The following is a 12638-nucleotide window of genomic DNA, read 5'->3' as shown; positions in this document are numbered from 1 at the left end:
ATTCTTACCGAAGCTAATATGTCCCTGCAGATTAATTATAATGTTCAATGCAATGTTTAAGCAAAACCGTTTCCATCCAGTGTCGATGCAATAAATTTAAGCTGGCGTTTGCCAATCAAGTGGGGGCATTAAACATAATTAACGTGTTTTAGTACTAATCCCTGATTTACAGTGGAATATGCGAGTCATTAAATTTGCAGTTGGAGCATACAGGCTTACATGTATAATATACATCAAGGCCTTAATACTTAGACGTAAATGGGTGCAAAGCAACTGGTGTAGCCAAAAAAATGGCAAACGTTTATTTTCCTGATTAAAGCAATCTTGAAATAATTGAATAAAAGTGATCGAAGGCACATAAAGAAAAAATCGCGGAAAATAAAATGTATACTGCAGTTAATATATAAAATCCTGAAGCTATAAAAAAGGCAATGTACTTTGGACCAAATGAATTGGCTGCTACAATAATGCCGGTCATATATTTTATAAAATTGCTTTTATTAAGAATAGCCGGTAATGAAACCATTCATTGCCGTTCAAGGTTGTAACATAATTTTCCGGTCTTATAATTCCTTTAGAAAATGTGTTGAAGCAAAGAACACATAATAATTCTACTAATTTCTTTGCCTTTTGTGTAAGGAAACAATTTTTTAACAATTAAAATTATTAATTAGTTAATCAAAAGGTTTATCTTTTGCTGTAAAAAAAACAAATTTATTATTTATGGCAGACGCATGAATGAACAAAGCCACATGAATAAGACCATTTATAATCAAGAAAATCTTTAACAAATCGTTTGATTATTTCACAGGTTTACTGATTCGGTAGTAAATTTTATCAAATGGTGCAGTGATGGACAAGCTGAGGACTTTTGTACAATTTCCGAAATAAACTGTGAATGAAGCGAAAATGCATTATAACGAGTGGCCTTTAGAGAAGTGAAGCTTTAAGAATCCAAGTGGCTGTAGACAAGATAGAGAGCTTTTTGTTTTAATCATTTCACTATTTTCTGTCAAGTTCTTGGATTCCTTTACCTGTTTTAATCTTTTCATACGTGTAAGGGTCAAGCGTAAAAAAAGATTTTTCGGACAAAACAAGACTTTTTGCTGACTACTTTTGAACTGTAACTGTAGAATATATGACGAGGTAAAAAAGTAATTTGTGCAAATTCCGCGTTCATGTTATTTCAACCTTTACTCAGATGTTCAAGACTAGCAATGATGAGAAAATTAAACACAACTTTTACTTCGGCAAACTTTTACCGTTCCTAAAGCAAACGTGCTGGCCCTAAGGATACCGTCACGAACTCCCTAAAAGTCTGCGTTTGAAGAAGGGATTTATTTTCAATTTACAAACGGGATTACGACTTGGGGCTCGATCTCCGTGACGCTGCCTATTTTCATAATATAAACGAATTTTTCAGAACGGCAGGAGACGTGAAATGAAGGACCAATGGGATTTTTTTCAAGACGTTTTGTACATATTTTAAGTCCAGTAGATTTTCAGACCTGAGAAAACGAGTAACAGTTGAATGATGAAAATTCTTTTACTTTGCTACAACCACCAGAAGAACTGGGATTTAATTAGTTCTCTTTGTGGATAAACAAAAGTTTAATTTTTGGGCATTTTAACTGAATTTATTGCGACAAAGCCAGTCAACATATTTAAAATATTTGATATTTTTTATGGTTTGTTAACATCATAATTATAAGTTTATGAAAATTAACATTAACAAGTTTTCACTCACTACATTTTTGTAAACTTTTCCTTTGGAAGTCAATAAATTTTGAAGACGAACATAACTTGTTCACTTTGTCTTTTTATTTCAATACGTATGGGTCTGTTGAACCAGTTTCCTAACAATAATGCGAATAGTAATTCCTTTTGTCTTCACTGTTAATTATTTTTGACTTGTTTGTCATCAACACACTTCACTCTTTTTTATGTAAAGTTTTATTTTAATAAATCTTTTGCTGAGTGAATTGGGAAAAATCGGTTATCATGGTTTTTATTCTGCAAAAAATAAACAACGCCAGTCACAGTAAAGCCATTTGGGGCTTTAATTAAATTAATTAATTTTGCTGATGTTTAACTAATTTTTATTAGTCGATATTGTCTATTTGCTTATAGTGGTTCTTTGAATAAAATTTAAAAATTGCCCACGGTTTAGCAATAACACTCCCCAAAAAATCCACTATTTTGTAAAATAACATTTTCTTAAGTGTTTCTATAAACCTACATAAATATTTACTCAGTATATAACACGTACAGTAAATTTATACAGAAGAAAATTTTTATTTTATTATGCGCGTGTCCTCATAAATTGAATAAAAAGTGCTTTTCGCCTTATAATAAAAATCGCTTGTGTCTATCGCATTATAAATTTTTAGTCAGCGCCAGCTCAGCTTTTTAAATGACCCTCTCAACACCATGAAACCCCAGAATATGCCAAGGCAAAAATACGTGTATCCTTCACATTTCGCCTTTCAACACTTTTTCTCCCTCGGCACATTCTCGTACATCTTACCCTTCCTCACTTTATGAATCTGCCAAAGATATAAAAAAAAAACAACATAGAAACTGGCATGTAATAAAACAAGAAAATAAGCATACCATGAGTATCAATTTTTGTGCTTTTAATCTTGGTATATTAACGACGAAAAGGAAAAATGCTGGTAAAAAAAGGGCTCTTATTACAGAGAAAGAAAATAGAATAGAAAAAAAATAAATAAAATATATAGATAGTTAATGGCGCTGCATACATAAGCTCAAAATGTAATGTATGTAACGTATTGGATTTGGCTAAAATTTCAGCATGAAAAAAATGTTTGAAAGTTAAGTCTTCTGATACAAATTACACTTAAGATGTGTACACCTATTTCTTAACGCATATGCATAGTTTAAAAGAAAATCACTTTGAATAAAAACTACAATCCTATCGGTTTTTGAACCATTGAACCTCTTGAGATAATCGTTGATTTCCATCGCATACAGTCGTTATGATGTTGCTTATATTGTAAATTGTTCGAGGCTGCTTAAAACATAGGTATAATTCGAGTTTCGCAGATTGCCTGCTTTTCTTCAAACTTATTTAAACATTTTATCATCAATCGATGTAGAATAGGTGCAGGTTTAATTTAAAAAATATAATAACTTCTACTGGGCCAAAATTTGAAGAATGATCAAAATTAAATCTAGAATGTTTTTTTTATGTATTTCCGATACACATGTCCTAGTGTCTCCATCGACAAGAGATTCCGATGTAAACAATACATTCTCATATGCAGCAAGCAAAAAATAAGGACAGCAACTCATAATACAGTTTTTGGAACAGCCATCAATCTGAAGTGTCCCATGTCCATTAATCGAGGCAATTTTTTCCGAACGCAATTGAGCTGGAGTGAATCAATATGTGGACGCGTTTCATGGCAAATCGAGCCATCAATAAAACTTTTAACGAAACAATTTCCAAGCCGATTCGCTTCGACTTCATTAATCAAAAAGTTGAGAAACAATTTGCCCCGACATAAAACGCTGTTTGATGCCATCACCGAACTATTAAAATTTATAGGCGAGAAAACTTGAAAAGGCGCATTCTCATCGCATATTTCAAAAGCGTATCAGCAGTTTTTCGTTAAAGCTAAAGAAAACTGGATGAAAGTGATCGAAAAGTATCGCAAAGTACAAACATTTTATAATATATTGAGCGAAAAGGTGAAGTTTGGGTGCAAAATATAGACCGAATTTAAGGCAACTAGATAATTAAAAAATTATAGATAATTAAAAAACTGAAAGGTTTTTGTTCATTTTTCCAATGTTTATTGCATGTTTAATTAATTGCACTCTGGACATCGTATTATTGTAACAGCTGGTGAGGTTGCCGGTTTTCTCTCCATTGTATGTTTTGAGCACAAAATGTAAATAACTTGAAAAACATTTTCAAATATTACATTCTAGCATTTACCAAGTCAGCAACGCAATTTAACGCAGCACGACTCAGACATTTCATCAAAATTCCTCACCGACGTAATATGCAAAATAACCTTTTATAAGTAGATAAAATGACTTGGAAATATCACAACTTTAAGACCGCTTCAGCAATTCTCAAATTATACTTTATTGTCAGATTTTCTTGGCTTTTGTTGATCCGTCTTCGTGCAACTGTTTCAAAACATTTATTTAGTTCGGTTGTATTCAAACAAGGAGAATTACGCATAATGTTATTGTTGGAATTTAAGGTTGAAAAATGGAAAACGGTTTGAGGGACTAAACAGGATTTTTTAATCATCGAAAAATGTTCGAATCGTCATACTTCTAATTATTATTTCAATAAGTAACATTTGCAATTGAAGATAATTTTGGTAAGTTATTCTTACTTTTTACTTACTTAAAGTATCAAATGTACAAATCGGATCAAAAATAAAATATAAACTGAAATCAACAGTAAAAATAACATAATTTATAAAGTGAACATATGAACATATAAAGTGAACATAAGTTTCATATGAAGGATACGGAAAAACTATTTCGAATCAATTATAAATTATGTGAAGGAATGTAGAACATTACCTCCATATTTAAAGTTAAATTAACAGATATTTACCTGTTAACTATATAGTTCAACAGTGCATTTAGTCATTCAACTAGCGCCATACTTTTCAATTCCATTATGATTTTCCAACTTTTCCTTGTGAGAAAGAGTTTATGCGGCAAGTTTGCACGAATAGATCAACTCGAAAGTTGGAAAACAAACTGTCCCGTGTAAAGCAGACATCCGAGATGCGAATGTAGAACTTGCCATAAAATTGCAACTATATGTGAATTAAACTTTATCTTAACACAATAGCAGTGTTTTGTGCACAAAATCTTGATCAGAATCAACCACGTCGACAGCATATTAGTTTCTATTGTTCTGTTACTTTCATTTAAACTGCTTTGTTTTGTTGTTTGTCTTTCTTTTAATATTCGACAGGTTTAGGGGATACGGTAACGGTGGAAGTCTTCCGTGATTTCGTAATAGATTACTTCCATTTTATATATTTTTATTCTTTTGGAGCAGCAGGATTCATTATCAGCAACGATTAAACATTGCAACATTTTAACCAGCAAAACCTGTCAAGCCGAATATATTAATTTCCGCCCCGTTTCTGCCATTTCCATTAAAACCGTACCGCCTACCGTTGATAATGTATTCGAAAATCGTTAATAAAATATCACTGCGCCGATACCGATTGCCAAATATAATTTTCAGCCGAAATTATTACTCTATCGTCTGTAAAAATGCGGTTTAACATATGATGTGTTTGGGTAGATTTTATGGGTAATCAGGTCACATCTGAAGAGCATAAAATTTCAATTTGACAAAATAAATCATCTTAATGGGATTTATGGATCACAAGTTTGGCATGAAATTTTCAGGGACGATCACTTTTTAAGGTACAAATTTTAATAAAAAATTTGCATATTTAAATTTTTTCAAATTTTAGTTACTTTTGCTGGAAACTTACAGATCGTTCATGTTTATTATAGATGCAATTATTTTTCAATTTTGGAATAACATGTATATCTTTAGATCTCAAGCTTTCTGGCAGCTTAAGAAACCTCACTGTTGCAAATGAGACGTAAAAGTTTCAAAATACTCAAATCTTGCAATAATTTTTCCTAGTTTTGGAGAAAAGTGTACGTTAAAATAAACGGGTTAATGGTTAATACCAACGAATTTACCAGTCCCAGCTGCACCTATAAATAGTAATAAATGAAAGCGAAACAAAAAGATAAAAACATGTTGGTAGAATGTAATTTATTGCTATCAATTAATCATTCGATTAATCGCCATCAAAATGCTCCCAATGATTTTGAAACATGACCATTTGCAGTAGAATTCCAGGAAATATGGACATGTTTGCATCGTTTACGATCATAAAAATGGTTTATGTGAAAGAATGCACCTTTTCGAAATTTTATGTTCATACATGACATGCCAGTGTGTTTTGATAATATATGGTTTATAAAGTTTCAGTATACTGTTGCTTGCACGTTTAATACTTTTTAATAAGTTTTTTGAAATGCCTTAAATTAAAAGTTGAAAGGTCAGTTTAAATAAATTGCAAGTTCATTAAATACGCATTAATCTTGATAGTAATAATTAGATTGTACATTTTAAAATCTCCAGTTTGCTGAGTTCTAACGCGTTTAGACAAAATACGCACGAAAGAGTTACGGAGTAGTGAATGTGGTTTAACTCCATACATTTTACCGCAGTGTCGTTTATTTGCCGTTCTCTCTCCACCTCATTGCATTCGCATTTGCTGTATATTTTACTTCCCAAACAGCTGAAAAGTTTCGAAGTTTTCTATCCACTATCTGATTTTTTTCATATAATCAACTGAAGTCTTGAGTATGCTGAGGACGATTAACGAAGCAAGATATTAGTTTTAATTAAACTAACAGGGCAACTATTAATAATAAGAAAGCAATCGTTAATTCAGATTAGTGTTCATATGAAAAATTTCTAAAAAATATAAATTTATGTTTACCAGTTTTGAAATGATCTTCTTCAGTGTCTTACTCCTACTTCCAAACATGCAYGTTTATAAAAAAAAGGCACGTAAACCAAAAATTWGTGACTAAAATCCAGMTTTACTTATGAGAGTAAWACTAGTTTTGAAWATTGAGACTGATKSAGRTYGATGAAAAAAAAAGACAATWAAAACGTACATTATTGGAAAAGCGTGTCCATTATGATCAGCTAAATATAACGGTACGCTAACATTAAWCTTTTTAAGTTTTCGMMWATTWTTATCTTAAATATATKKTAGCTTTTTGTAATTAAATTCTATAATGAATTAACATTATTTTTATTTCTTGTTATTCTATATTTTTGGCAACAATCACAAAARACAACATTTGCTATATTTTTAAGCATAGATTTTAACTAAAWACKTWCMTTTCCTAGATTGRAATATTTTAAARSGTGGTMYATTAAGCACTGATYWGSTTTAAATWTTAAAAMRKTAARAACTAGTAAAAATTCAYTAATMWTTTTGAAGTTAAATTTTTTGAAACAATTACTAAAAATCTGTACTTTTTCGGTACTCTTCAAACAATWTGAAGCATTTTGGACGGACCACGCYTTTCCCAAAAGCTCTGYRTATGATAARTATTAATATATTRKTGTACGTAAAATGCATATATTTTTTTCATTAYASATGTTTAGATTSTTCRCAGMWAATCAATAATGTGAACTAAAWKTTRTTKCATAKTAAAGTGKATGTCATACGCCCWCAAATTATGAATACTTTYCTAGTAGAAGCATTTTGGACGGTCAMTGCCTTTCCCAAACGTATCCTGWATTGTSCCAACGTATATGATMAWTMTKAATAYAYTSGTRTACGTARRAYGSATAYATTTTTTTCATTATAAATGTTTAGMTTGTTYTACAGYARATCAATMATGTKAACTAAATGTTGTTGCATATTGAAGTGGATGTCATACGCCCTCAAATKATGAAWACTTTCCTAGTCACTGTTTAAACTGATTATGTTTATTAAATAATAAAATGTGTGTCATATATAAGGACTATGCATGAAATTATATTTTATCTAGAAGCACAAGATGGAAATAGTGTGATTTGATGAAACTCGATGTATACGATTTTCGAATTTTGCTGCTGGATTTGCTATTTAATCAAATTAATAATTTTTTTAAGCACACATATAAACCAAAATTTTACAGTTGACTATTTAAATGCAACTGAATTTTCCACATCGACAATTCCTATAGATTATCAAACTTTCATTAATTYTAATGAGCTTGTTATTGAGTAARAACAACATTAGTGACAATATTAATAAWGATTTTTCTTACCGTGACTTCAAAAAATTACTTCTATTCACAATTATCCAATTACCGTCGCAATCAAATAGGATTGTTAAATCAACCGGACGAAAAGCGCCTTCAGCTATTACTTGAACTTCATAACACATTTTCGGGCAAGTTCCATAAGAAAGTGTCGATGGTGATTTGAAAAAGGCTCAAAACTGGTAGGATTTCATGCCGTTATATAATCGTTGTCTTTTCGCAAAAAGTTTTTCAAAAGTTTCCATAAAATCTTTCTATTTGAATTCACCAACTTCGCTTAACAGTCATGCAGAACGAACATCAATCACAAGCAACTACAGTTTTTTTATAATCTGCATTCAAGGATATTCTCGAAACTTTTATTTCAGTGGCTCAAAGAATGTTAATGGCAACATGTAATTTTTAGCTTCATTACAACTTAGACATGTCTACTATTATTCTCCAGTTCTCCAGGTGCTGCTTCTAGAGTAACTATTCAACTACCACCGCAAACAAAATTCTGCTACATTTCTTCAAAAAAGCTCAAATGTTCATCCAGAGAATTAACTGAAACTGGCTGCACTAAATCGATCTACTTCCTTACCGTGTGAGTATATTGTGTCATAATTCACTCGGAATGTACACGAGCACTCGGCTACATCTTCTTAAGACCGAAATGGCGTTTCATTGTTCACCAGCTGGATTCTGGATTATTAATGTGGCAATCATGCTGCCGTCGCAACATCAGAGCACTGCCGACTCCAGACCGATCTGGATGTCGTGCGCAACCGATCCCTATCGACCTACCAAAGAACAGAACGGACAAACACCAATTGTCCCAAATAGTACGTAGTTTCGGTACCTATGTGCCATCTTCAGACACTCTTACTTGTTTCTTGGATAATACACTTCAGCCGCTGACTGAAAGTGAAAGTTATCGACCTAGCTTAATGTTCCAGACGCTGGCGTCAAGAAGAACAAGTTTTGAAATTAATGAGAATCGACATTAATTGTTGTTAATGTCTTTCGAAGCTGCCAGGTAAATCATCTGTTTGCCATTGAAGAACACAAAAGTTGGGGAGTAAACTTTTCAAAGCTTGTTTTTTTTGTTTTTCGTCAACAAACAAAACATTGGTGTGGACAAAAAGTGTGCTTTAAACTTAGTTACATGTGTTAAATCCTTCTGCTGAAGGTTTTTTAAACTCTCAACAAGTGTTTCGAAAAACTGCGTAAGTTTAGGATCCGTAAAAGAAGTAATGGTCTAAAGTAAAAAACTGTCAGTATTTCCATAAAGATATATTTATATAAGCCAATTTTTTTCCCATTTTGAAATTTGACGGCAAGCACCTTTGCTTTTTGCGAAATCTTCCAATCGGACAATTGGTCCGAACATAATAATACTCAAAAACTCAAAGAAATATTTCGCGTAACGTAACTAAAAATTAGCATCATTGTAATAAGGGAGTTTTTTAAGTCGTTACACACAAACATGAATTTTTTTTTATGAGTTATGCGTAATTGTTTAGTAATTTTGTTTGGAAATTGTGCAAGCAAATGTTTGCTGGCAGTAATGATAAAAGCAACTGTAAGTTATAGGTTGTATTTTGAAGCATATAACATTTTTGATTTAAACAGAAAAGCTAAAAATTCTTACACTCTTCCAATATTACTTTTCATTTTCGTACATTTTTTCCACATTATTTATTTTGGAAAATCTCTATGGTTTGAATAAACTGATCTACTTTTGTCAGCCTATAAATCTAAATTCTTGGAGTTTGTTTTGGTCGGGTTGGTGTATTGTATTTATTTATCTTAATATAAAATTATTCAAACTTTAGCCATTCAAGCAAAGAATTGTGCCTGATGTTGAATAATTCTAAATATTAATTGATAATTAGAGACAATAAATGACTGAAGCCCAGGAATTGATTTTGATTTGGAATTGAAACACAGTCAGGAATGTATGTACAAATTCTAAATTTTTTAAAAAGAAAAAATGCTAGGATTTAAGTGAGTGTTTGTTACAACAATACATCAAAATTCACCCTTCTGCCTTGAGCAAGCAAGCAAGCAAGGAACTTTTCCATAAGTGGCAACGATACCCTTCTAAAAGTCATAATAATATAAAAAAGATACAAACATTTTCGAATTGGACAGAAAGTAGGAAAAAACTTAATTTATTTAAAATGGGAAATGCGTAGAACTCGAGTAAATTGGTGTTTTTTGTTTGACATTTTTTTTGGTTTTTGTCAATTATTTTACATATAAAATCTCTTTAATATCATCCTAAACCGGGCCATACAAGTAGAACGTCAGTTTTTAATCAGCTTCCTGCTTGTTAAATAAAATTTGTCAACATATATGCCGGATGAATGTCTAACGATTTCTTCAATTCTTATAAAACTCCCAACAGACTATGAAAACACCTCCAAAAAGAAATCAATCGCTTCCAATACGCAGTAATTGAAATACGACATTGAGAGTATTGATGTTTTATTTTTAATTTCTAAGGCAGTTCTTTTTACAAAAAGACTTCGGATTTTCCAGTTTTTTTAGATAAAATTAATGAGAAAACCTTGAAATTTGGCAATTGTCTTTTGGCGTTAGGTTCGTTTAACGCATTTTCCGTACATGGAGTACAAACAGCTTCAAACGATCCAAATGTATATCCAATAAAGAAAAAGGTAAACTTCAGAGTGATAGGATTTAGCAATTACTAAAAACGTAGAGGATTTTCTAGTTCGAAGCGTCCAAAGTTTCGTAATTAATAATGAGGGGAGCCCGAGAAATGAAGCTGTCGAATAGAAATACATTTGCAGACTGATGAAAAAAACTTTGAAATTTATTTAAATATGCTTGTTTCAAAAATTGTTCTTTCGTAGCTTAAGAGTTTATAAAAACTATTCTTGAGTGTACTAGTGCAAAAAAATCTCTGGTTTTATTAACAATTTACTTGCACGAATACAAGCATATAGAGGACATTTTCGATTTGTTTTAACGCCGTAATGATATTTGGTTATATTTTTGCATGTTTTACTAAACAGCCCTAAGCGTGTTAATCGTTTTCATGGAGCGTGAACTCCCACGTACAGGATGTTTCTCTGTTATGGCCTCTAGCAGCTAAAATACGTTTTTAATTTCGTTATCTAGCTATTTCTGGGCGAGCTGTTTAGTATGCGGGTACATGTTTTCAGTAGGCGGAATGAATCTCCATGCTTAATACATTTTCACTGGAAAAATGTTTAAAAACACAGCCGCAGAAATAGCAGATTCGCTTGTTTACATATCCATTTGAATAAAGGCTTTTTTTGCTGTATTCTGTGTTTTTATAATAGCAAAACTCTTTTGACATGTTTTTACTTTAGCTCGGTATAAATGCGCAAAATGATGGTAACTGAAATAACATTCAATATTTTCTAAAATATTAATTTATTGGTTAACTACACTATACAAGTCTCGCAGGTTTCCTTCATTCCATCTTCTCCGAAATTCATCTGATCTGATATGATCCTTCGATGCAAAATGATTACTTGGGCATGAAGGACTCTGATAGTATAAGCAGCTCCAAATAAGGCAATAATTGTTCCAGTTAGCACGTCCCACCAATGGTGTCGTCTGTCCGTTATTCTGGTCAAAGAACACACCAATCCCATACAAGCACAGATTGCAAATAGGAAAACTTTGAAACTGGTCCCTGCTTTATGAGTCGGTAATCGAGACTGTACAATGTACTGAAAAGGAGGAAAAATTTTCAATTGGTTAAGAACTTCGACGCATTTTAAACTGTAATGGAAGCCTGGGTAGGAAAATGACCCTGTTATTATAAGTTTTGATGTATTTTCTGCTGAAAGTTTTCTTTAAACCATTTATAAAGTAATTATTGTCTGAAATTCTTATTTCTGCATAAGTCAGTTTAAATGAGTAACAACTCGATTGTTCTTGCAAATAGTAAAGTAGCGCATACCTTCTTGCTTTTTTGCAATTTCAGTTTTTGTAGTAACAGTGTAAATATTTTAACCTTTGATATTTAAATTAAATAAATCTAGCATTGGCGAATTATTAACGTAATTAATTTTCATGTTCACTTAAAAATATATCCGCAAATGCTAGGTTTTCGAGATACTGCAATACTTAAGTACATTATTTTCGATTTGCGTGTATGTTAGTATTCAAATTTTTGTTTTAATGTTGTTTGTTGTCTTAAGTTTCTGCCTGAGTCTGTAGATATTTAATAGACTGAAAAAATTAAAATTTTGACCTCTGCATCTCAAAAGCCTTGATTTGCTGAGCTGTGCTTACATAAACTTTTTCTTCTTTTGGCGGTGGAGGATCAAACACCCTGTATCGGTGATTATCAAAAATTATCAAAAATAAATGCTCAATACAAGCGAACGCGCTGCATATAATTGGGGGTAATTGCACAAGTGCTTCAAAATTACCGATAATTTTGCATGAAAGCTTGTTGTCTAAAAACTGCATGACTTTATTCTCATATTGTGGCGAAAAATTTTTCGTTCCAATGTGAAAATACACGAATGCAGTTTTAACAAGACAACAAGCTCGAATGCAAAATTATCTGTTTATTTTGATGCACGCGTGTAATTTTGATGAATATTTCCTTCGTATGATAATCTATCCGTTTGAAGTGTGCAATTATCGAAAAATTACAGCGGTAATTGCACAGTGTGCAATTATCACTCAACCATAATTGCATTGTTTACAAAAAATATTTGACAGGTGTCTTTTCATGTTGAATTAGACATAAAATGTCTTCCTGACATCCCTAAGATATTCAAATT

At 31.7% G+C, this 12638-nt stretch overlaps 1 protein-coding gene across 1 annotated transcript; it reads right to left on the bottom strand.

The window, feature by feature from the left end:
* Positions 1 to 11251: 11251 nt before the first annotated feature.
* LOC125503720 (phospholipid phosphatase homolog 1.2 homolog) lies at positions 11252 to 11570 on the bottom strand (the record flags this gene model as incomplete). Its single annotated transcript, XM_048664456.1, is given in 1 exon segment — positions 11252 to 11570. A coding segment is annotated over 1 exon segment (291 nt), but the record flags the coding sequence as incomplete, so codon positions are not given.
* Positions 11571 to 12638: the final 1068 nt, after the last annotated feature.

This window comes from Dendroctonus ponderosae, unplaced genomic scaffold (assembly GCF_020466585.1).
Source record: "Dendroctonus ponderosae isolate FM_Combo_2020 unplaced genomic scaffold, Dpon_F_20191213v2 Dpon_F_20191213_268, whole genome shotgun sequence".
Classification (NCBI taxonomy): Eukaryota; Metazoa; Arthropoda; class Insecta; order Coleoptera; family Curculionidae; genus Dendroctonus; species Dendroctonus ponderosae.
The sequence above is the reverse complement of the archived record's forward strand: the minus strand, read 5'-3'. Positions and strand labels throughout refer to the sequence as shown.